We start from the raw sequence: 26593 nt of genomic DNA, 5'->3' as shown, positions 1-26593 counted from the left end.
GTATAGTCATTTTGACTACACTGAAAACCTGATTGTCTGGGGGGTCGTTATGTTTGGAGATTGCTGATACTAAGTGGTCATATAACGCCATGTCCAGAGACACAGGTTGAGCCAGTCCTTGTTCTTACCCCATTGCCTGCATGATAGCAATTCAGCAAATGAGGGCCGATAAGGACCAAGCTCTGGTTTTCCAAGTGCATTCCCTAAGAAATGCAAGACAACATCTCCATGCATACACTGGGGGTAAAATGAGGACTAATTTAGCTTGTTCCCCTTTAGTTCTATTCGTTGTAGCAGAGACCTAGCAACATGGGTCATTATATTTAGTTTATATATTTTTGTTATATCTAAGAACTCATTAACATAATTATAATCTTTAAGTTATTAAATAAATCTGATATATTAGCTTGTTACTGAAACTTAGGGGCTGATGTAGTAACCTTTTGTTAGAGCCATATTTTAAAGCTCAGCATACCGTTTCCTAGTGATTGCATAATGCAAAAGATTTGTTCATCAATGCTGTAAGCAAATAGCACGCGGATAGCACACATGGGAGAGCATTAGATCATTCCCGCAAATTTCGCAATCTACACTTCCCCAGCTGTAAAGGACTAAAGTACAAGATGACACACATTACCACCTTCTCCTACATAAGCACGCAGTTTTGGAATGCATTACCCACAACCCTGAAATCCATTGACGAAATAACCAACTTTTGCAAAGCTCTGAAGACACACCTCTTCAACAAGGCCTACAAAGAGAACCCAAAACTTCACAAAATTACTTCACCAACCCACCCAGTTATTAAAAGGACACCTTTTATATTATCCTGTTTATCACCTTTCACTCTCTTTTCCCTTACTTTTTTCTGAACATTAGTAATTGTAAGTGTACAGATACTATTTGTAACTGACATCCTGGAATGAACATGTCTTATATAACTCTGTAAGCCACATTGAGCCTGCAAATAGGTGGGATAATGTGGGATACAAATGCAATAAATAAATAAATACTTAAATGTATGTACACACATAGAAACTGTCTTGCACACAAAAGCAGTTATATTGTCTCTTGTTGGATTGCATGTACTTAAATCCACACATATGCTGGAATGTTGTTATGTTTGTGTAATCTGGTGACAGCTGATATCCATTTGTCAACATTGTAGCACTTTTTCTTCAGCACACCTCTACCTTCAGCTATCTTGAACCCATGCTCTTCATGGAAGCCAGAAAAAAATTTGCAGGTCCTTATGCTCATAGCAAACGGAAGAGATGGGCATGAAATCCTCGCTGAGGCTTACTACAGAAGAAAAAGCTCAGTTTTTACTCCTCAGACCTTGTGTTAAAGCCTTGGCATTGTTCTCAGCTTTCTTGTGTGCGCATTTCTCTGCCTCTACACAGAATAGCTTTATTAGCATTGTTGGAATGTGCTGTGCACACAGCTATGTGCAAAAGCTGAGCTAACCTGTATGCAAAGCCTAGCACATCTTACTGCATCGGCCACTTTTCATTATGCTATTCCATTTTGTTGTAGTTATCTTGTAGGAGACGAGCTGTGGGTAGTCATGGAGTATTTGGCAGGAGGATCTCTAACAGATGTTGTAACTGAAACCTGTATGGATGAAGGACAGATAGCAGCTGTGTGCCGAGAGGTGAGGTTACAGTATGTTGCTATTTCTGATGATGAATATTTAGAGGAATATGCAAAAATATCAGATGTGCACATTTTCCTAAAATTGACACACATGATTTTTTTCAAAGGAGTAAGCAGGAAAAGCTCTATATAAACTTGGAGGGGAAGAGGAGAAATAGCATCTATGGCAGCAAAATTTGTACTCTGCCAGCGGGCAAAAAGCAACCAGACCTGGGACAATATGGACTAGCATCAGAACCTGGGAATTGCCCTTGTCCTCTCTGTACAATAATTTTATTTTACTGTTATTGTTTTGTAAGATATCTTCTTTTGTTTATTTAACTGCTAAAAGTGTGAGTTTATAACAGGCAATTTTTATGAGCTCCAAAAGGTGCCTATTTTAAGCATATTTTATAAGGCAACATAGGTGCATGGGTCTTTTTTTTTTTTCTTCAAACATTTTTATTGAAAACAATTTCAACTATTTTACAAACACATAAAATAATCAAAGGGCTTCCTACAACATGAAAAGACTTTACAACATGCTGCTAAACAAAAAGCTAACAACATAATCAGAGCATTTGCTATAATGCAGTCAAGTATGAACAGAAAGTATCCAAAAGGGCCCAGTATCTTGCATGAGATGCCAAGTTATGGTGTTTTAAGGGCTTTAGAAGCTTCATATTTTTTAATTATACAAATATCGCTCCACCATTCTCTAAAGTTTAAGTTAGAATTGTCCTTCCGATTGCAGAGGGAAAGGGAATGGGCCTTGATATATTGCCAGAGTAGTTAGTCAAAGTGGTTTACACAGGTACTTATTGTGTACCTAAGGCAATGGAGGGATAAGTGACTTGCCCAGAATTACAAGGAGCTGCAGTGGGAATCAAACCCAGTTCCCCAGGGTCATAGTCTGCTGCAGTAACCTCTAGACTAGTCCTCCACTCTGTATGAAATGAAGGGCAACAGCCAGCATGACATCAAATAATTTATGATGATGGTCTGGCAAGGGTATAGCTGGATTGGCGGATCTTAATATTATTGTCCGATAGGAAATTAGTGTGTTCTGTAGAAGGCTAAATATCTGAAGCATTGTTTTCCATGTAAAGGTCCAGTAGGCTTGGACATTCTTACAGAAGAATATAGTGAGCCAAATTCTGAAGAGCAGGACCAACATACACTTGAGTTGCTCCTTTTGGATAGTTTTGCTAGTTTTATTGGAATCCAATTTGCCATATTTATGTAGGGTAAAGTAAGATGAGTGGATGATAGCTGCAGATTTTTTCAGCGAAGAGATTGACCAACAAGTCAAGTCTTGAGTCAATGGCAAGCTTTTTATTCCAGTATGATTCCACTGATAAACATTATTAGTAGCATTTTCCTGTAGCGTCTAATAAATACAAGGTGCTTTCTTGTGAGTAGTTACTAGAAACTGGCATAGGGAGTTGAATTGAGAGGAGGATTAATGAAGGGACAAGGAGGACTGAATGGAGGAGACCTGTGTGGTAACCTGTTCCCAAGTATAAGAGTCAGTTAATGGAACTCAGCAGTTCATAATATATCATTTGTAAACAGTTGTGACACAGCCCTTAGATTCCCATATATTTTCATATGTTAAGCAATTTAGCATCAAATAGAGAGGAATGCCATATTGGAATATCATCTAGTGATAACATATTTTTCATATTGTTGGTGGAAATTACATAGAGTGCAGGCTGAAGCTTTTAAGACACGACATGATGGCATATAGTGAAACATCTATCATGTAAAGGAGATACAGTGGATGAGTGTACTAAGGAGTCTCAAAGGTTAGCCATCTTGGAGCATCATAATGTTCCTCCATTCTAAACCATTTGTCATGAAACACCTAGCCACACACCTTGGACAACTCCATGACCACTTAGGTCTATCCCCAGCACAGCTCAGGTCCGCCTGCACCTGCTGCTTGTGCTCTACACTAGCACCCTCCTCCCATTGACTGGGTCCCAACTGCTTTTGGGCGACTCTCCCACTCTCAAGTTATCCTCAGTGATTCCTAGATTACTGGGGCCACACTCCCAGTAGTCCCACAGTTTCTAGAAAGCACCTAAAGACCCAACACACAAACCACCAAGATTCTTAGTCCAGACGAGCAGAGGCAATAAACTAAAAATGTTTATTCTCATAAAAATATTGAACAGTGAACCACAAAAACAGCACATAACGGGTAACTGAATATGGATCAATTATAAAACTAAACATTTGTTTACTATCTAAATAGTACCTGGGGAGTTCAGGACATATAGCTGCTCAAAGGTTATCAAACATGACTGTTCACAGGGCCTCAGCAAAGAGATCTTTCTCTCTTTTCTCCTTGGCTAAGACTGGGGAAAAATGCCAGTACATCCTAGATGAATTGCGTTCCTGGGCCAATCAGAGCCTAGAACAATTTTTCAAAAGTGTACTGCATCTTCTCCAAAGACAAGCAGGCTGATATTCTCACAAGTGGGTGACGCCACGTCGGCCCCGGAGGATTTTAAAGCAAAATCTCAAAATCTCTTTACGGCGTTGCGACGCGCGAGCGATCGTACCGCGCATGTGCGCACACCTCTTCCCGCTCGCCGTGCGGACACGCCCCTCAGTTTTTCTTTTTCCGCGTCTGAGGAGACACGGAGTTCGTTAGGGCTTCGTGTTTTCTTCAGGTCTTCGGAGTTAAATCTCTTTTTTTTCTTTTCTTTTTTCTTGAAAGTGCTGGTATATTGTTATCTGTGGGCTCTCTCTAGCCAGCAAACTAAACAAGCCCACATTTTTATGATCCATTTATTAAAACTTTACAAACGGCTCTCCAGAGCTGTGACAGCCTGCTCCAGCACACCACTGTCTTTAAGCCCCATAAAAGGTGTATGTCACAGGAAAAACCAGGACCTAAGCAGGTGCATCCCTGGTCAGCCACTGAATGGGCAACCTGGTGACACAAATATCAGTGGTGTAACCTTTGAAGTGAGTCTCCACCCGCCTCGGCGCCTCCTGCTCTGCAGGTCATTCGGGCGCATCGGAGGATGTGTCTTGGGCCGGATCATCTCCCTGTGAAGCGCAAGTAGTGTCTCAAAGAAACGAGACGTATTCTACTCTGCCAGGGATGCCCAAAGGAGATCATTCTGGAGTCCGACAGAGACCGATGCACGCTGGGTATAGTTATGCATCGAATAGGTCTCCACCTGCCTCGGCGCCTCCTGCTTGGCAGGTCATTCGGGCGCATCGGCGGATGTGTCTTGGGCCGGATCATCTCCCTGTGAAGCGCAAGTAGTGTCTCAAAGTAACGAGACGTATTCTACTCTGCCAGGGATGCCCAAAGGAGATGCCCAGAGCTTTGCTCCCTCGGTTATGGAGGTATCCGGGCTTCAGACATCAGTCGGTGCCGAGAGCGTTGCTCCCTCTGTTATGGAGGTATCCTGGCATTGGACGTCGATGCACCGGTACGTCGGTACCAGGTATCATCGGTACCATGGGTCCCGTCGGCACCGGGTATCATCGGTACCATGGGTGCCGTCGATGCCGAGTGTCATCGGTGCCATGGGTGCTGTCGGTACCGGGTATCATCGGTGCCATGAGTGCCGTCGGTACCGAGTATCATCGGTGCCATGGGTACTGTCGGTACCGAATATCATCGGTGCGTCGGTACCGAGGAGTATCGATACCAGGAACATTGGTACCATGGTCGGTGTCATGGGTCCCGTCGGTACCGGGTATCATCGGTACCATGGGTCCCGTCGGCACCGGGTATCATCGGTACCATGGGTGCCGTCGATGCCGAGTGTCATCGGTGTCATGGGTGCTGTCGGTACCGGGTATCATCGATGCCATGAGTGCCGTCGGTACCGAGTATCATCGGTGCCATGGGTACTGTCGGTACCGAATATCATCGGTGCGTCGGTACCGAGGAGTGTCGATGCCAACTACATTGGTACCATGGTCGGTGTCATGAGTCCCGTCGGTACCGGGTATCATCGGTACCATGGGTCCCGTCGGCACCGGGTATCATCGGTACCATGGGTGCCGTTGATGCCGAGTGTCATCGGTGCCATGGGTGCTGTCAGTACCGGGAATCATGGGCACCATCGGCACCAGGTATCATGGGCACCATCGACTATCGGTACCAGGTATCATCGCCCATCGGTACCGAGTATCATGACAGATATCATGACCAGGTACCATCGGTGCCAAGGGTGCCATTGGTACCAGGTGTCATGAGCACCGTCGGTGCCATGCATACCATCGGTACCGTCGGTGCTGTTGGTGTCGGATATCAGGGGTACCATTGGTACCACATGTCATGGTTACCATCGGTACCAGGTATCATAGGTACCATCGATACCAGATACCATGACTATCATCGGTACCAAGTACCATGGGTACCATTGGTACCGAGGTCCATCGGTACCATGTGTATCATCGGTACCGTCGGTGCCATGGTCTTGCAGTCTGGTTTCGATTCCCATTGCATTTCCAGACTTTGTCCTTGGCTTCGGGACCATGGGTACCATTGGATGCCATGGGTGCTACCGCCTCCTGCGGCATCTGGCTTTTCACCTGGTCTCCTTCACCGATGCTGCCTCTGGTATGGGTGTTCGCACCCTACTGGGGCAACTTCTCGACCCATAGTAGCCTCCATATCGGACGTGTTTGGATCTGAGCTGCTCTGTTTGAGTAGTTAGTTCAGTTCAATGATGGTCATCTGACATTACAGAGGAGATTGTGAATCCCAATGCCCAGATGCTAGAGGTCCTGGACTACTATCTTCACCTGAGTCTTCTGCACTCAGAACAGATAGGAGTTCTAAGAACTTACTTTGGCGCCCCCGGGGCCAGAGCATACATCCTTAGCCTCTTTTGGAGAATGGCGTACCAGGCTGGCATGATCGCATCCCAAATCAAGTCTTGTCAGATCTTTACGAGCATTTCCACCGGAGTAGGCTAGACCTTTTCACCAAGTGGTCAGGTAGCACACGGTGTGTTGCAGGTTCCTGTCCAAGGGCATTTTCGACACTTGTAATGTAACACCTAGATTTCTGCTCTAGGTACAGTGATGCGCAGACTCTCATGACTGTGTGCCTCTCTCCTGGAGGAGGAGACTCAGCAGAAAACTGTAGATATGCTGTACATACACTTCCTCATCTTGGAAGTTCTTTAGAGAGAGGAGTAGTTTTCCTTGTGCCTTAAGGGGTCGTACCTATACTCCTACTTCTCGACAGCCGGTTCGGGCTATGCCTCAGCACGCTCGTTCTAGTCAGCGGCGTGCACCTAATCAGGCCCCTGCAGCTATTCCCCAGGAAACAGAGGGGTTTTTGACTGGCTCCAATTCAGTATAGCCACTAAAAAAAAAAAAAAAAAAAAAAATGTCCGTACCGGCCATTCTGCCTGTCGGGGGGGGAAGTTTACATTTTCTCCACCAAAGGTGACTTCTTTATCCTCCAACCGGTGGGGTTTTTCAACTAGTCCGGTTAGGATACATTCTCAATCTGGAATCAAACCCTCCACATTGTTCATTGGAAGCTTAATCCTTTAGCTTCCATCAAAAGTGAGTACTTGCAGAGGAACTCTCTGTTTTTCTCAGCGCCAATGCAGTCGAGCCCGTTCCACCAGGGCAAGAAGGGTTGAGATTCTATTCCAGGTCTTTCTTTGTGGGTTGCATCCCATCATAGACATAAGGGGCCTAAACAGATTTGGTTCAGGATGCTTTCCCTGGGCATCCTTCTTCCCATACTTCAGGAAAACGATTGGTTATGCTCTCTGGATTTACAGGATACTTATACTCTCTTTGCATCCAGAGTATGTTTTTTTCCTAGTGCCTGGCTGTTGTTGCAGCGTATCTTCATGGACTGGGAGTGCATGTGTTCCCTTAACACGATGATTGCCCGTCTCAACAGATTACAGCACAGTACATATTGAGACTTCTAGACACATGGCTTCCGCAGTTCATGTAACTCCCATGGCACTTTTGCACATGACATCCGCTCAGTGCATCCTAGCTTCCCAGTGGTATCAAGTATAGGGTATCTAGAGGATGTAACCCGACTGTTCGCCAGTCTTCGGTATTCCCCTCAGAGGTGGTTAATTCTCTCTATTTTGATTCTGAGGCATCTTACTCAGTCAAAAGCTGCTGACGAAGGTTGCATCCCTCCTGGCTATCCAACCAAATTATTTTAATTCAACAAACAATCGGGTTGTGATGTACTCGATAACAAAGGAGTACTGGATCTTGCCCTCTGAGTTAGGATGCCATGCAGATGTAGCGGTGGGACCGCAATGCGGCATGTTTTCTCCAAGCCACTTATCTAATTGGCGTAAACAGCAGTCTGGCCGACAGGCTGAGCAGGATAATGCTACAGTTGAGCATGCCTATAGTTCGAAAGACCCCTCAGTGGATCTTTTTGCTACTTAGTCCAATCGCAAAGTCCCTCAGTTCTGTTCCAGGCTGCAGGTTCACGGCAGGCTACCATCGGATGCCTTTCTCCTTCTTTGGGAGACAGGTTTTCCGTATGCGTATCCTCCCATACATCTGGTGGAAAAGACTTTGCTGTTTCTCAAGCAAGATTGTGGAGCCATGATTCGGATTGCTCTTTTCTAGCTGCGTCAGATAGGATTCCCTCTTCTTCTGGAGCTGGAATGTTTTCCAGCTCTCATTACGCAGAACGAGGGGGCACTTCTACATCCCAACCTCCAATCTCTGGCTCACACGGTCTGGATGTTGAGAGTGGGGTTTCGTTGAGTTTCCAGAGTGTCTCCCGACTCTTGCTTGCTTTCAGAAAAGATTTCACAAAGAGGTGTTATTCTTTTTCATGGAAGAGGTTTGCCGTCTAGTGTGACAGCAAGGCCCTAGATCCTGCATCTTGTCTTATACAGACCTTGCTTGAGTTCTTTCTACACCTGTCTGAGTCTGGTCTCAAGACCAACTCTGTCAGTATTCATCTTTGTGCAATAGAGCTTATCATCAACGTGTGAAAGGTCAGCCTTTAGCTGTCCACTTCACGAGAGGTTTATCTCTCCCCCAATATTGAGAGAATTCCTTGTATGTGTCTAGGGGAGATTATTTCTGTTGGGCTTAGCACCCACAATAATTTTGACAGTTGGCTCTTATGCTTCGGTCAGAGTTCCTATCACTCCTTATCCAGTATCTTGGGGTCCCAATGTCGTTTTCATCCAGCTGCTGCAAGCTCAATTCGGGCCACTGGATTCCTGCCATCTGAAGTATTGGACCTGGAAGGTCGTTTTCCTTAGTGGCTGTTCCTCAACTCGTAAGGTCGGTGAGCTTCGGTCTCTAGTAGCTCAAGCGCCTTACCTTACTTCTCATCTTAACAGAGTAGTTCTCTGCATGCAGACAAAGCTCTTACTGGCGCTGGTATCAGAGTACCAGCTGATCCAGTCAGTTGTCTTGCCAACATTCTTTCTCCCTCATCTTGCAAACCCTGGCAAAAGCAAGCTCCGCACTTTTTGCGTGGAGCAGACGAGCTCCCTCGGACGGTCCGCCCAGTTGTTTATTTCTTTTAATGCCAGTTGCTGTCAGAAACTGCACCATTTCTTCTTGGATAGCAGAGTGCATCTCCTTCATTTTTGTCCAAGCTGGACTGACTCTAGAAGGCCATGTCACGGCTCACAAAATTAGAGCCATGGCTAAGTCGGTGGCTCATCTAAGATCAGTCACTATTGAAGAGATCTGCAAAGCTGCGGTGTGGTCATCAGTCCACACATTTTCATCTTACTACTGCCTTCAGCAATAGCCGACTCGTCAGTCGGTTTGGGCAGTCGGGGCTGCAGAACTTCTTTGGGGTTTAGAATCCAACTCCAACCCTCCTAAGCCCATTTTTGTTCTGTTCCAGGCTACACTCATTTAGATATTTCTTCTTTTCAGGTCAATTTTATTCTGGCCTCGCCGTTGCGAGACTCAATTGACCACTGTTTGTTGTGTTGTGTAAGCCTGGAAGCTAGGGATACCCCACTTGTGAGAATATCAGCCTGCTTGTCTTTGGAGAAAGAGTAGTTACTTACCTGTAACAGGTGTTCTCCGAAGACAGCAGGCTGCATATTCTCACAAACCCTCCCACCTTCCCCTTTTGGAGTTGTCTCCTCCATCTTTTGGATTTAACTGAGGGGCGTGTCCGCACGGCGAGCGGGAAGAGGTGTGCGCACATGCGCGGTACGATCGCTCGCGCGTCGGAACGCCGTAAAGAGATTTTGAGATTTTGCTTTAAAATCCTCCGGGGCCGACGTGGCGTCACCCACTTGTGAGAATATGCAGCCTGCTGTCTTCGGAGAACACCTGTTACAGGTAAGTAACTACTCTTTACTTCCTATCTGTGTTAGACTAAATTAAAAACAAAAGTCATTTCTCTGTAACAGCTTTAAACATAAACATGCACCACCTGCTGGGCAAACTAGAGAAATACACTTCAAGAAATAATACAGTTTACAGGCTTTAAAACCCACTGTTTTGTCACACCATTGAACAAGCTGGGATAGACAGACAAAAGGTGGAATGGTATGTCCGGAAATCCAGAAGATTGATTCCGCCTTTGTCTTTGCCAAGTTTTAATTTCTTCAGAGCTATGTGGGAAGGCTTGTTTCCAGATGAAGTTGTTGAGTAAAGTATCAACCTTTTTGTATAGCCTGGGGGGGGGGGGAGGGGGGTCATACTGAAAATGTAATTTAATTTAGGGGCCAGGACTATTTTTAATGGCTTCTGTTTACCACACTAGATGAGAAATAAGAGTGACCAGGAATACAAAATAGGTTTTGTGAGGGAGGTGATTTTTATTGATTTGTCAATTGTGTTGGCATACCACATCTCTAAGTATTTAATTTTGTGGGTTCCCAAGTGAAGGGCAAATGGTCCAGTTGGTGTTTAGTAATATGAGGGTTTAGAGGCATTGCAGCTGCTTTAGACCAGTTTATTTTGTACCCAGAGATTGGAGAGGAGTTGATCACTTCCTAGCAAAGTTGGAAGGAATTTCAGAGTGGTATAAACTAAAATGTCAGCATATATAGATAGCTTGACCAGAAGAGACACCAATAATGTTCTTATTAGCTCTAATGGCATTAGCAAGTGGTTCCAGGGCTAAATTTAAAAAGGAGGAGAGATAGGGGACAACCCTGCTTAGTGTCTCTTTTGATACTAAAATTTTGGAAGATTGTACCATTGACTGCAATAGCTACCAGAGGATTTTTATACAAGAGTTTGATCATTGCTATAAATTTGGGGCCAAAGCCATACCATCGAAGGGTTCGAAATAGATAGTTCCACTCTATCCTATCAAATGCCTTCTCAGCATCTAGTGAAGTAGCCCCAGAAGGCCTCGTCAGATAGTTTTACTTTATATTGCATAATAGTCTATAATTGTCACTGGCTAATCTGTTGGGGTGAATCTGTTTTGATCCCTTAGTAAGAGCTGTATTTAATTTATACTTCAGAGCTTGCAATTGCATGAGACTGTGAAGGTTATTATCTAGTAAGAATTTATTTACAAGTGTCTTAACATCTGATTTAAGACTGACAAGCATTTTTTTATTTCCTTGATTTTTCCCAGTGGAGTAACTAATTATGTGACCTCGCATTGTGGCCTTGAATACGCCTGTAATAGGGTTTAAAGAAAAATATTTGCTAATTTTATCTCACATAAAAAGGGTAAAAGCCTCATTCTGCAGCAATATAGAATTAAATCTCCAAGGGGGTCTATTAGTGTTTCCAATAATATCTATAGTGAGAGAAATGGATGAATAGTTAGAAAAGGTTCTGCTGAGAATTTCAGAATTGCAGGTGGATGGTAATAAGGAGGTAAAAATGAGAAAGTAATCTATATGGGAAAAGCTGTTGTGAGGGGGAGAGTTAAAAGGTATAGTCACAATCTGTGGGGTGAAAAATACACCATGGATCTAACAATCCAAGTGTGAATTTAAATCGTTAGAGAATTAGTTTTTATGGGGTGGCAGGTGGATTGTTTTGTACAATATAAGTACTTGGATTTGATTAAAGTCTCCACCATTTATAATCTGGGAGGAACCCATAGAAATAATCTGTGATAATTTGAAAAAACTGAGGGGAATCCCTGTTGGGTGCATAAATGTTAACCAGAAGAAATTGTGCTTTTTGAAATTTGAGATCTAGCATCAACTGTCTCCCAGAAGAAATCAGAGAGCATTTGCATGGGAGAGACCAGTAAATCAGCACATCTATACCTTTGTTTCTGAATAGCTAGGGAAAAACCTGGAATATTTTGTTTTGCAACTTGGAGTTATTATTATTTAAATGAGTTTATTGTAGTAGAATAATACCTGCATTCAGAGTTTTACTGTAAATCAGTAGTATTTCCTTTGATAGGGTTGTTTAAACCCTAGGCATTGATGGAGACTATATGCATACAGATAAATTCTTAAAACGGTTACAGCAGATACCCATTGAAAAAAGAAAACGCATAGTTACAAAATAGAAAGCAGCATGCAAGGATAGAGGACATACTTACATCGGAAGTCTTAAGTGTATTCAAGTGGGAAAAGCACAACCTACTGACGGCAGCCATCAAACCAGGAGTTGCTGGGTGGAAAAGCAATGAGGGGTGGAGGTCAAGGGTTGTGACAGCCAGACCCTTTAGCTGTAAAAATGGAGAGGACCGATTACAAACCAGTGTTAGCAATTCATCAAAGACATTGTGTAGAAAACTGAGCATCATCTACATAATGAATTTATAATGTTTTTGTAACATTATAAGCAGAAATTAATGAGACATCAAAAGATAATGAATGAACTGTGTACTTCTGCATTTCAAATGAAGCAGATTAAACAGTATGATGTGTAAAACCAGAACAGTCATTTAAATGTGTCGAGGAAGGAGCCGAGCTGGTTGGGGTTGTTAAAGTTGTGGGTGGTGGTATGTATAGTGACCTGCATACGGGCTGAATGAAATATCCCTTACTGAGCCCCTAGATGTCAGACATTCCCAGTAAGAGAGGAAGGCCTTTCATGGTAGACTTATTTAAATCTGGGTATATGGAGATCTTCATTCCCTCGTGCAGGAGTGACGATTAATTCTAGCTTTCTGTAAAACAGCTAATGCCAAAAGGATAGCGCAAAAAGTTTAGAATCAGAGGTCTCGGGTATTTCTGCTGGGCTGGCTTAAAAGAGGGAGAGCGGTGGGCACGTTCAACCTCTGTTTTATTTATTTATTTATGCATTCTTATATCCCACTATTATCCAAAAACAAGTTTAGATTCAAAGTGGCTTACAATTTACATTTGGAGTTAGTATATTGGTGTAGAGGGGTTGAGATCCAGTAAGCACAACAGCAGCGCTGCGTACGCCTTGTAGCGCTATAGAAATGCTAAATAGTAGTAGTAGTAGTCTCTTGTAACCAGAGCTAATATTGTGATGTCATAATGCCTCAGGCCACCAATAAGAGCCAACCTCATCAATGATGTCACAATGGCTTGATTGTCCTATACTTGGCTCACTTTTATTACATAGCTCTTTGAGCAGGGACTGTCTTTCTTCTATGTTTGTGCAGCGCTGCGTAAGCCTTGTAGCGCTATAGAAATGCTAAATAGTAGTAGTAGTAGTCTCTTGTAACCAGAGCTAATATTGTGATGTCATAATGCCTCAGGCCACCAATAAGAGCCAACCTCATCAATGATGTCACAATGGCTTGATTGTCCTATACTTGGCTCACTTTTATTACATAGCTCTTTGAGCAGGGACTGTCTTTCTTCTATGTTTGTGCAGCGCTGCGTACGCCTTGTAGTGCTATAGAAATGCTAAATAGTAGTAGTAGTAGCAGCTGCTCAAGGTAGGAAATCGGATTTGCACCTTCCACTTTCTCTGCAATGCCTGTTATTCGGATGTTGTTGCTTCTAGATTTATTATTGAGATCTTCTAGATCTTTTTTCAGCCCATCTATCTCTTGACTTTTTTTTGAAGGTCCTTTATTAATTCGGCATGTGCATCACATTTATTTTCAATGTTTGAGGTGTGCATCTCAGTAGAGGAAATTTGTGTTTTTGCCTCTGCAGTCTCTTCTTTGATGTCTCTGATAAGGCAGTTTGGTTTTGAAGCAGGCCTTTTGATAAGGAGAATTTCCTCCATCAAGGATTAAAGTGATATCTCCGGCTCATCCTCCGGTGCCATTTTTGCTGGGGAGCGCGGTTCATTCTTTGGTTGCTTTGGGACTGGAAGTGGCACAGAGCTTGGATTGACTTTCAAATTTCTTCCTGCCATGAGCTCTGGAGATATTGCTTTCAAACAGGGTTGGGAACTGTGGAGTTAGGTGGCCATTATGGCTGGAGCTCTAATATCAATACTTGTAGACCGCTTATATCCCCCCCATAAGATGGGCCCAGAACAGTTTACAATGTATGTAAAAAATCAGAAAACTGCAATAAACTGTCATAATTTTTGAAATAGATTTTAACTTGTTTACAGAAAGGCAAATAAGATTGTTTTCTAATCTGTAAGGGAAAATCATTCCAGGCCTGGGTTGCTTTATGAGAAAGATTGTTCTAATATTTTATAACACACCAACTTGAAAGAAGGGAAAAACAAGGAATAGCTTGCCTCCATAGAGGGATTTTTATCTGAAGGGTAAGCAACCAGAGCAGGTAAACTGTTTGGAGCCATACCATTTAAAATTTTGAAAATAAAACAGACTAATTTGTAACCTATGTCTGGAAGGGAAGCCAATGAAGCTTAGTCAAAATCGGGGACACAGAATCAAACTTACTCTTCTTGACAATCGGTCTAGCTGTCTTATTTTGCGAAAGCTGAATTTTAATAAAAGGCTGGTCTTTTCCACCTGTAAAACAGAAAAAAAAAGATATCCAATGAGCTTGGAACTATTGACGTGAAAGAGTAAAAAGTGCATTAAGCATGATTGTGCTTGCCATCCATAAACTTCAGTTTTTCTAAATTAAATATTTGTAAGAACTGCAAAGGTGAACAGAACAAGAGTTCTGTATTGAAGAGTCCTTTGTAGGATGTGAAGAGGTTTTAAGTTGCATTTTTTTGTGACTAGGCAAGTGAAACCTGAGCTCTCTAAAACTATTGTAGCTACTCTGTGAGCAGTCCGTCTTTGATATCTTTTGTAATTTCTTCTTTAGCACCATGATGCAAGCACTTCTGATCGATAAGCTTTAGCATGAGAATTTGAATGTGCCTGGAAATCCAGTGGCAACTACTGGGGTGGGAGGGGAATGATCAGGTGATGAAGCAATAGAGATCATGTGGCAGAAATCCAGTGGTCCCCTTGCTTATGAAGAATTCCTGCCCTTCCCGATCAGTTCTGCTACATTGCATTGGCTTTCACTTATTAATTTTGCAATGTTTGTTTCTTCTGCCAGTGTCTTCAAGCTTTAGAATTCCTTCATTCAAATCAAGTAATTCACAGAGACATCAAAAGTGACAACATTCTGCTGGGAATGGACGGTTCGGTCAAACTTAGTATGTATAAAACTGGGACCCTCCCATTAAACTTCATTAGAAACATTAATGCTTGCAAAACTAGCTATCCAAGCCATTGAATAACATTGACAAACACTGTCCTATTAAAGTCCCTCTCCTATAAAAATTCCCTTTAAGCACTCTGCATGGATAGTGCAAAATTAGCTCATTTCAGAATGCTTAGTAAGATGGATCATTCTCACACAGGCTGTTTTACAAGGGTTAAATGAAAAGTAATGCCTCCACCTCCATAATTCATCAACAGATGTCAGTTCTGATACACTACACTTGTTCACTTGTTCTTTGAAATCTCTTCCTTCACCTGAGTGAAGAGGCTTTGAAATGGAAGCATGCAGTGAGCACTCATGGTGCAATTTAAGCAACATGCCAAGATAGAGTTTCTGACTGTTGGAATTTCTCCAGTTGAAATTCACCACTGCATTTCTTTGAAGGCTTGAATAAACACGTGGATAAAGGTGAGCCAGTTGATGTAGTATATCTAGATTATTCAGAAAGTTTTTGTCAAAAAGTTCCAGATGAGACTCCTTATAGTTAAAAAGTCAAGGGATAGGAGGCAATATTCTGTTGTGGGTTAGGAATTGGTTATTGGACCGAAAACAGAAGGTAGTGTTAAATGGCCATTTTTCTCAATAGGGGAGGGTGAATAGTGGAGTGCCACAGAGATCTGTAATGGAACTAGTGCTATTTTAACATACTTATAAATGATCTGGAAATCGGAATGACAAGTGAGGTGGTTAAATGGTTTTGTGCCATCTGCAAATTTAAAGTTGTCAAAACACATTCGGACTGTGAAAGATTGCAGAAAGACTTCAGGAAACTGGAAGACTGAGTATCTAAATGACACATGAAATTTAATGTGGACAAAAAGTGATGCACACTGGGAATAATAATCCAAATCATAGTTACCTGATGCTAGGGTCCACCTTAGACAACATGCTTAAATCTTCTGCCCAGTGTGAGGTAGCGGCCAAGAAAGCAAACAGGATGCTAGGAATTATTAGGAAAGGGATGGAAAATAAAACGGAGTGATAGAGGCATTATAATAATCTTCTTGGTATGACATTACTTTGAGTATTGCATTCAATCCTGTTTGTCGTATCTCAAAGATATAGTGGAATTAGAAAAGGCTCAAAGATGAGCGACCAAAATGATAAAGGGGATGGGAACTCCTTTCATATGAGGAAAGGCTAAAGAGGTAAGGGCTCCTCAGCTTGAAAAAGAGACGGCTGAGGGGGGGGATATGATTGAAGTTTACAAAATCCAGAGTGGTGTAGAACAGGTAAAAGTTTAATCTATTTTTTTATTCTTTCAAAAAGTACAAAGACTAGGGGTCACTCAATGAAGACAGAAACACTTTTAAAACAAATATATATATTTTTTTCACTCAACAAATAGTTAAGCTCTGGAACTCGATGCCAGAGGATGTGTTAACAGTTAGCATATCTGGGTTTAAACAAGTTATTAGAAGAAACGTCCATAGTGTGCTATTGAGAGAGACATGGGGAAGCCACTGCTTGCCGTGGGATCGGGAGCATGGACTGTTGCTTCTATTTTGGTTTCTGCCAGGAACTTGTGACTTGGATTGGCTACTGTTGGAAGCAGGATACTGGGCTGGATGGATCATTGATCTGATCCAGTATAGGTATTATGTGCTAAGCAAATACATGTAATAAAAGAGCAAGTTTCAAGCATTATTTTTTACATTTAATTTTATTAAATTTGAGATCATTTATATAAAGAAAATACACATTTGTACTCAGGAACAGCATAACATGATTATGAATAACGAATAGAAAACAAAATATAATACCCCACATTTATGGTAAGCCAACTGGACTGCATTATTTTTGTTTTTTATTCATTACAATGTCTGTAAACACAAGTGTTAGAGGTGGAGGCATTTTCATTTAACCTTTGTAACTGGAAAATAGCTTCACAGCAGGAGACTTGGATAATATACTTGATATGAACAGAGGGTAGGGGAGGTAACATGAACTGGGAAAATGTGGGGGAAGCACTAGCATTTTGGAATGCTGGGAAACGATAAGCATGTGTACATAGTTGAATTTGAAACAATGACTTAGGTACAATTACAACGAGATTGTATGGTTTAAAGTGAGTTGTAAATTGAGTTTTACCTCAATAAAAATAAATGTTGGCATGACACATCATGATCCACTCGTGTATGTAGTCTAATGCTGCTGCCTCTTCTGAAACTGACTTTGTTACGTAATAACTGTTGATGATCACTTATTAACATTTTTCCATTTCATTTTCAGCTGATTTTGGTTTCTGTGCTCAGATCACTCCAGAGCAGAGTAAGCGCAGCACGATGGTGGGAACACCATACTGGATGGCTCCTGAAGTAGTGACCCGAAAAGCCTATGGACCTAAAGTAGACATTTGGTCATTGGGAATCATGGCCATTGAAATGGTTGAGGGAGAGCCCCCATATCTAAATGAAAACCCTCTCAGAGTAAGCTTATGTCCCATACTACTTTCTCATCACTGCTCAAGAGTGCCTCTGCTTCTATTTAAATATGCTCTATTGAAGTACCTTAACACATCGAGAACTGCTAACTGTTGAAATATATAATAGTGTTTATTAGTCCATTTATCTGATTGGGGCAAAAATAATACTTTTGTCCATATAATACTCAGTTTGTGGTTGCTGTAGCTGTTAGAACACTCCATAAGTGTAATAATTAAATCATTAGAACGAAGACAACTACCACTTCATTTCTGATCACAATTTAACAAATACTGCAAACTAAGTTATGAGATTAACACTTGTGGTTTCATATTTATACGTTAAAGGAAAAGGGAGTTAACTCTCTAGTCCTGCCTACCATGTAGGACGGCTTTTAAGAAAACTAAAAAAAATATCGACGTTCATAAATTGGAGCCAGACCGAAGGATGGCAAGATTCAGAAAGAAACATAACTATTTCCAAGACATAGATGAAGATTTTTCTGTTCTTAATATAAGACTCAAACAATATCAAATGTATGTATTCACTGCAAATAACCACTAGGTGTATATGGAGGAAAAGCTTCAAAACAGACAACAACTCCTATGTTGATAAACAACCTTAGGGAGCATTACCTAATCATCATGGGCTAAAAAACCTCCGTTGCTTTAATAAAACTGTTGATACAGTACTAAGACTAATGTCCACTCAATCAATAGTAAATGTGAACGTGTCACTTATCTTCCAGCTGTTAGTCGATCCTAACATCTCCCACAACCCGACTCTGGCCGAGTTTCGACTCCTGCTTCAGGGCACCGTGGTGTATAGTGATCGATATCTGTGAAGAATAGCAAAGTTATTCCACCTTGTAGTTTTATTCTTACAACCTCAGCCAGCATTCCAATCTCTCCTCACATTTAGTGCTGAAGATATTCATTCTCAAAGGGGACAAAATGGCGACGCCCTTATAAGCACAGACGTCAGACGCTCACAAACCTAATTGCTCTCCCTTAAAGGGCTAGCTTCTAATTTCCCTTAGTAGAGGTACGAGTTCAAAAGAACTGGTGCCATTCAATTCGTAATATAAGACTGCCATTCCTGGGCCTCACTGCAAAGCTTTGCTTGCCTTTCCTCTTTAGCCAAATCTGGTACCTAATCTTTTGTACTCCAGCAAGATTCATACTTACTTTCTCCCATTAATATCACTGAATAATGGATCACAAGATCCTCTATCAATTCTCCCTTCTAAACTGCATGGAACACAGAATCTATCCACTTATCCTTTGAGAACTGTAGGCACTGAGAAGGGAAGAAGTAAAATAGAATGTTTATATTCACTCTTTGACTGGATATAAAATGATGACAGTTCCATTTGTGTATTAGGGCTTCTTTTACAAAGCCACACTAAAGATTCCCCTGTGGCAAATGAGAGGAAGCCCATAGGAATTGAATGGGTGGGAATCGCTAACGTGGCTTTGTAAAAGAAGCCCTTAGTGTCTTAAGAGGGAAGGGGAAATGGGATTTGATATACCACCTTTCTGAGGTTTTTGCAACTACATTCAAAGCGGTTTACATATAGGTACTTATTTTGTACCAGGGGTAATGGAGGGTTAAGTGACTTGCCCAGAGTCACAAGGAGCTGCAGTGGGAATTGAACTCAGTTCCCCAGGATCAAAGTCCACTACACTAACCACTAGGCTACTCCTCCACTTATTATAAGAGGCTTATTATATATATTTTTTTAAATCATCAGTGTCACACAATAAAAGATGACTTTGGCATGGTTTCATCCCTTCCCCCTAGGTTTGGCAATCTCACTAACTCATTAGCAGTAGCTATCATTTTTTGCAGTTATAAAACAATTCTTGGAAGGTACCCCTCTTTTCTTAAAAGCACTGTGTAGTCCCTCCAATCCTAAGCAACATCTGCAAAAATTAAAATAAAATGGATCTATCCCCTGCATACTGCACAGTAATTTTGGAAATTAAGTGCCTGATTGACTTTTTCTCCATTCTGTGTTTATTAAACTTGATACTCTGCAAATCCTAAAGTTGCATCAGTGACCTACAAACAATAAAATTATAAAAGCCACTGAGCTTAAAACAAAAAACTTGATGAAACAGGTCCCAAGACTGTTTACCTCTATTTTTTTTTTTTTTGCTTCTTCTGACAGCAATCATGTTTCACAAGTGTGTCAGTGTTACAATCACACACTCATATCGTTGGTTCACAATGAGGGGCATAATCGAACGGGGCGCCCAAGTTTTCCTGAGGGCGTCCTCGCAGGACGTCCCTGTGAAGGGGCGGGGAAACCCGTATTATCGAAACAAGATGGGTGGCCATCTTTTGTTTCGATAATACGGTCAGGGACGCCCAAATCTCAACATTTATGTCGACCTTAGAGATGGTCGTCATAAATGTTGAGATGGTCGTCCCCGGTTTTTGGCCATAATGGATACCGAGGACGCCCATCTCAAAAACTACCAAATCTAACTCATTTGGTCGTGGGAGGAGCCAGCATTTGAAGTGCACTGGTCCCCCTGACATGCCAGGACAGCAGTCGGGCACCCTAGAGGACACTGCAGTGGACTAACTGAACGGAAAAAGCCCTTCCCTTACCGATCCCTTAGCGATTTGGAAAGGAGTGGGCATGCATGCAAATGAGCTGCTCGCTGTTAGCTCATTTGCACACGATTTCCTTCCTAAGGAGGGGATGCCAGTGCAGAGCAGCCACGCATAATGCATGCCAAAGATGGTTTCATACACGTAGACAAGCTGAGTATATAATAGCCATCTACAACCTTAAATAAATTGCCATCTACAACCTTAAAAAAACACAAGTCCAGGTGAAAACGTCCACGTTCTTGTCAGGGATGTCTGTCTTTTTTTTTTTTATAGTATGGGTTAAGGACGTCCAAGTGTTAGGCGCCTTCGCTATGCCTCCGTCCCTGCGACGGGCAGTTGAGGACATCCAAAATGTGGATGTTTCTGTGAGAAGGACGTCCATGCCTCCGACACCCCCTTTATTTATTTGGATTTTGGATCACAAGTAGCAGCAGTGAGATTTGAACCGGCCACCTCTGGATTGCAAGACCAGTGCTCTAACCACTAGGCCACTCCTCCACTCCACTGCCTTGAAATTTGGCCATCCCTGTGTGTGTGGCTGACCTCCCTACAATGTTCGGGACTCAAGGAGGAGCAACCTGTGGTCCCCTGAAAGGAGGACCCTGTCTTGAAAAGGTACCTGCAAGCCCCCGCAGGTTTTTCCACTTAATGAGGACCTTTGTGGGCTGGTGGAGACACAGTGGCAGCGTCCGGATGCTCTTCTGTGGACAGCGAGGGCTATGGCTAGCCTCTATCAACTCCCTGTAGGGGAACTGGAGTGTTTGCAGTTGCCTAAGGTGGACACCTTAGTTGCAGCGGTGATGAAGACAGCAGTCCCGGTGGAGGGCGGAACCGCTCTCAAAGGATCCTCAGGATTAGTGCATGGAGGCTCTTTTCAAACACTTGTTTGAAGTGTCAGCCTTGGCCCTGAAGACAGCCATCTGTAGTGTCTATGTGTCCCGTGCCTGCTTTTGGTGGGCAGAGAATCTTCCGGATGTTCTGGAAGATTTGGCTGACAATCTGGCCAATTTGGAGATGGGGACCCCCTTCTTAGCAGATACTGTGTATGATTTGATCCAGGCCTCATCAAAGACCTTGGCCTTGTCTGTCACTGAGCGTCATTGTCTTTGGTTGCATCAGTGGTCGGCGGACCTGGCCTCTAAGATGCATCTCTGTCATTTGCCATTCTGGGGGACTACCTTGTTTGGAGAGGACCTGGAAGAGTTGGTGAAGGACTTGGAGGAGACCAAGGTGATTGCCGGAGAACAGATTGCATTCTGGATCCCGGGGACACCTTCAGGGCCTGAGGCTGACTCAGTGTTCTCAACAAGGTCGCTTTGTGGGGTGGTCTTTTGGTTGGCTTTGGGTCCCGATCCCAGTTCTTTCCGTCCTTTTATGGAGGATGCTGAGTGAGCCGGGACGGAGCTCAGGGGCCGTCCGTTCCCGCTCGCTCTGCACAGTGAGGATGTGGGGGCTCAGACTCCTGACCTTCACATAGAGGGACATTTGCACCTGTTCTTCCGGAGTTGGGCCCATATCAAGTCCAACCATTGGGTCCTGGAGTTCTTCAGTTCGGTTATCTTCTGGAGTTTCGCCATCAGCTGCCTGATCTGTTTGTTCTCTTGCTGTGCAGGGCAACTCAGAAGGCAGCCTGTGTGAGGCAGACATTGGACAGATTATTGCAGTTGCAAGTGATTGTTCCAGTCCCTCTGGCCAAGAGAGGTTCTGGCAGGTATTCCATCTACTTTGTCGTGCCCAAAAAGGAGGGTTCTTTCCATCCAATTTTGGACTTCAAAGGAGTCAACAGGCTGCTTTGGGTTTCCCCCTTATGGAAACCCTCAGATCTGTCATCATGGCCCTTCATCTAGGAGAGTTTGACAGCTCTGTAGCTCTCCAAAGCCTATCTGCACATTCCCATTCATCCAGATCATCGCAGATTTTTGCCATTCACCATCGTGGGAGAGCATTTTCAGTTCCGAGCCCTGCTGTTCTGGTTGGCTACAATGTCCATGACCTTTTCCAAGATCATAGTCATGGTGGCAGCTCATCTCCACAAGGAGGGTTTCCTGGTTCATCCGTTTCTGGATTACTGGCTGATCTGGGTCAAGTCCCTAGAGGACAGCGGGCCACGGCCCAAGAGGTTGAGCTCTTGACACACCTTGGTTGGGTGGTCAATGCCACCAAGAGCACACTGCAGTCCACGCAGACCCTGGAGTATTTAGGGGTGCTGTTTGATACCTACATAGGTTGGATGTACCTTCCACAACATAGGATAGTGAAGCTACAGTCAAGAAATCAAGAAATTGTTGAAAACTTACCTCGTTTGTTAAAACGTACTCTCCTAGTTACTCTGCTGATTAATATTCCCCATCTTGCCTAGTTTTCCACTGTTAGTTAATGCTTCCCTTGTATATCCTTTGTTCGCTTTATCTGTATCTTCACAATTTGTAATTTTTCCTAATTTTCTGTAAGCCACATTGTGCCTGCCTGTGTGGGAAAATGTGGGATTCAAATGAACCATAAATAAATAAATTCTGATTGCGCCCTTATGTCTGCGTCAGATTTGGTTCCCTCTTCTTCTGGAGTTGTCCTCCGAGGAGCCGTGGAGATTGGAGTGTTTTCCAACCCTCATCACCCAGAATGAGGGGTAGCTTCTACATCCCAACCTCCAGTCTCTGGCTCTCACAGCCTGGATGTTGAGAGCTTAGAATTTGCCTCCTTGGGTCTTTCAGAGGGTGTCTCCCGAGTATTGCTTCCAGAAAAGATTCCACGAAGAGGTGTTACTCTTTCAAATGGAGGAGGTTTGCCGTCTGGTGTGACTCAAGGCCCTAGATCCTCTTTCTTGTCCTACACAGACCCTGCTTGAATACCTTCTACACTTGTCAGAGTCTGCTCTCAAGACCAACTCCGTAAGACTTCACCTTAGTGCTATTAGTGCTTTTCATCGTCGTGTAGAGTGTAAGCCTATCTCTGGACAGCCTTTAGTTGTTTGCTTTATGAGAGGTTTGCTTTTGTCAAATCCCCCTTTCAAACCTCCACCAGTGTCATGGGATCTCAACATCGTTCTCACTCAGCTGATGAATGCTCCTTTTTAGCCACTGAATTTCTGCCATCTGAAATATTTGACCTGGAAGGTCATTTTCTAGGTGGCTGTTACTTCAGCTCGTAGGCAGAGCTTCAGGCCCTGGTGGTGCATGCACCTTATATCAAGTTTCATCACAACAGACTAGTCCTCCACACATACCCTGAGTTCCTGCCTGAGGTGGTGTCGGAGTTCCATCTGAACCAGCCAATTGTCTTGCCAACGTTCTTTCCCTGTCCTCATACCCGCCCTTGCGAAAGCAGTTTTTGCATACCTTGGACTGCAAGAGAGCATTGGCCTTTTACGTGGAACGGACAAAGCCCTTCAGACAGTCTGCCCAGTTGTTTCTTTTGATCCCAACAGGAGGGGAGTCGCCATCGCAGTGGCATTCCTAGGGGGGGGGCGGTGGGTGCGGTCCGCCCTAGGTGCACTCCGTTGGGGGGGTGCCATGCACCTGTTGGCGCCGCTCGTTCCGTGCTCCCTCTACCCTGTAACAGGTTACTTCCTGTTCCGGGGCAGAGGGAGCATGGAACGAGCGAAGCTGACAGGCGCGCGGCCCCCCCCCCCCCTCCTCCCCAGCAGGTAAAAATGCACCCGGGGGGGGGGGGTCGTTTTGCCAGGGGGGGAGGGGCGCATTGGCGATCCGCCCCGGGTGTCAGCCGCCCTAGGAACGCCACTGCACCATCGGAAATCGTACAGTCTCCAATTGGCTGGCAGATTGCATTTCCTTCACTTATCCCCAAGCTGGGCTGACTCTAGAGGGCCATGTCACGGCTCATAATGTTAGAACCATGGCTGCGTTAGTGGCTCACTTAAAGTCAGCATCCATTGAGGAGATTTGCAAGGCTGCAATGTGGTGTGGTCATCAGTCCACACATTCACATCTCACTACTGCCTTCAGCAGGATACCCGACGCGACAGTCGGTTTGGGCAGTCAGTGCTCCAGAATCTATTCGGAGTTTAGGATCCAACTTCTCCCCCCTAGACCCATTTTTGTTCTGCTCCAGGCTGCACTCTCAGTTAGTTGTTTATGGTTTCAGGTCATTCTATGTTATGTCCTCGCCGTTGCGAGGCCCAATTGACCAATATTCATTGTTTTGGGTGAGCCTGGTTGCTAGGGATACCCCACATGTGAGAGCAGGCTGATTGCCCTCCTCCCCTTTGGAGATTTGTTTGTTTGCTTATTTTTATGCTTTTTGATTAAACTGAGGTAGCACGCTTGTGCGGCGGGCGGGAAGTCATCTGTGCATGTGTGGTGAGCGCGATTCGCGTGCCAGAACTCTCTGGCAAAGCCTTTTGTTTATTTTGCTTGCAAAATTTGCAATTCCTGGGCCGCCGTGGACGTCGACCCACATGTGAGAACAATCAGCCTGCTGTCTTCGGAGAATACCTGTTACAGGTAAGTGTCTTCGCTTTTTCAGGCAACCAGTATGTTTTCATAGACCCATTGCAACTTGATAAATTTCTGCAGGATAAAACGTTTGTAATGCCTGTTTTGTGAGAATTTAAGGGTTTATAAGTATTATCTGTACTGTATCAGGATTGAGGGTTTAAGCCCTTGATCTACATTACCAAATTAATGATTTAGCTTTTCCTTTCCTTTCCTCTTCGCCTCTTAATGTGGGCTAAGTTGTAATATTTTAGTTTTGAATATGTATTTTTTTCTTTTTGGGTTGAAATCAACTTAAAATCTTAAAAAAAAAAAAAGGCAGGGTACTTATTCACTTTGGGGTCCTTTTACTAAGGTGCACTAAATGAAATGCAGCCCATTATAGCCCTATGGGTTGCATGGCACTTAGTGCATACTAATTCACTAGCACACTCTAAATCCATTAGCATGCCTTAGTAAAAGGACCCCTTTGTGATCTGAAGACAGTCCTGCCATTTCATGCTTTCTGAATAAGTGTCCCACTTCATTCATCTATTTATACCGTGAAAGAATGGACATAATCAACATGTTTAGTATCACAATGATAACAATGTGTTTTGTTATTTTTGTGGGTTTTTTTTTTTTTTTTTTTGTTTACATTGCTTCCAGAATGTTCCTTTGCTGTTGAAAACTGGATTGAGGTAAAAATGGAGGGAGAGAGGGAGTAGAGTTCAGCGAGCATACTCAAAAAGCAATCTATTGCTGTAAAATAAAGCATTTAGTGATCTATGTTGAAGAGCTGACTGAGAAGAAATCTTTTACATTAAAGTGGTTCTGGATAGATGAGGAACAAAGAAATATGTAAAATTTATTAACTATTGGGGATTTGCATTAAATTGCTGAGTGGATTTTTGTTATCTCTTCTTTCCTGTAAAAACTAGGCCTTGTATCTTATTGCCACTAATGGCACCCCAGAGCTGCAAAATCCTGAAAAGCTTTCTTCCGCATTTCGAGATTTTCTCAATTGCTGTCTTGAGATGGATGTAGAGAAGAGGGGTTCTGCTAATGATCTACTCCAGGTGAGTTTGTTCTTTCTCAGAGAAGGTGTGAATGTGTTTCAAGCTCTGGGAGCTTAGTCACACAGACAGTATGTAGCTGTGTGTTGAGACTTGATTTTCCAGGTGACAAGGCTGAAATGCACAACCTTATACAGTATTAGCTGTTCCAGTGGTTTGAATCTGTCTCAGTGTCCATCCATTGTCCCAAAGGATTGGTTTAAGATTACGTTGACCTAGAGAAGACCTTGACTGTAGGTCATAGAACTGTTTAGTACTGTAGTTTTTAGAGGGATGCTTAAAGATTTTCAAGTTAAAGTGAACTTTGTTTTTGCAAGATGAGGGTTTAATATTGGCTGCAGTTGCCATTAGAAAGAATGAAAACTTATCTGCTAAAGAAGGAATTGATAGTGAATGGACCGGTATTTATGGGGTATTCATCCCCTGCTGGCACGAGAAGCGGCCTGCAAAATGGCAGCAAGGTCTGGGGCTATGGGTGGCAAAGTGGTAGTGGAGAGTTAGTATTGGAATTACCAAGAAACTTGTTGGAGAGTGGGGATGAGGAGGGAAGAGAAACGGGAGCTGCCATGGGAATAGAGTGGAAAGAAGAAAGAGGTGAGGATTATATATGGAGAGAACATTGAATAGTGTGCAAGGGGGAAATAATGTGTCCCTTCACATACTCCCCTCACAGCCTCTAATACATGTCTCTACACAATATTACCCCCCCCCCCCCCCCGACATAGACCACCTACAAACTACCCCTAGATCACCCCTCATCGTTCTTACACGCTCACTCTCCCCTGCCACCATATGAGAGACACTGCTTCACCTCCCTTCCCACTGAGGTGTGTTCAAGTCTTGTAGCAGAATGAGAGGGAAAGGGAATGGAGCTTGATATA

At 43.3% G+C, this 26593-nt stretch overlaps 1 protein-coding gene across 5 annotated transcripts in view; it reads left to right on the top strand.

Annotated features, from left to right (window-relative positions):
• Nucleotides 1-26593, top strand: part of PAK1 (p21 (RAC1) activated kinase 1) — a 184353-nt gene that overhangs the window by 151579 nt on the left and 6181 nt on the right. For all 5 annotated transcript variants that reach the window (XM_030200071.1, XM_030200072.1, XM_030200073.1 and 2 more), the window contains 4 exons: nucleotides 1537-1654; nucleotides 14991-15090; nucleotides 17391-17587; nucleotides 25578-25715. In XM_030200071.1, the coding sequence (XP_030055931.1) occupies nucleotides 1537-1654; nucleotides 14991-15090; nucleotides 17391-17587; nucleotides 25578-25715 (553 nt within the window). The remainder of the gene's footprint in view (nucleotides 1-1536; nucleotides 1655-14990; nucleotides 15091-17390; nucleotides 17588-25577; nucleotides 25716-26593) is intronic.

The sequence above is a fragment of the Microcaecilia unicolor genome, chromosome 4 (assembly GCF_901765095.1).
Source record: "Microcaecilia unicolor chromosome 4, aMicUni1.1, whole genome shotgun sequence".
Classification (NCBI taxonomy): Eukaryota; Metazoa; Chordata; class Amphibia; order Gymnophiona; family Siphonopidae; genus Microcaecilia; species Microcaecilia unicolor.
Note: the sequence above shows the minus strand (reverse complement) of the source record. Positions and strands in the feature narration are given on the sequence as shown.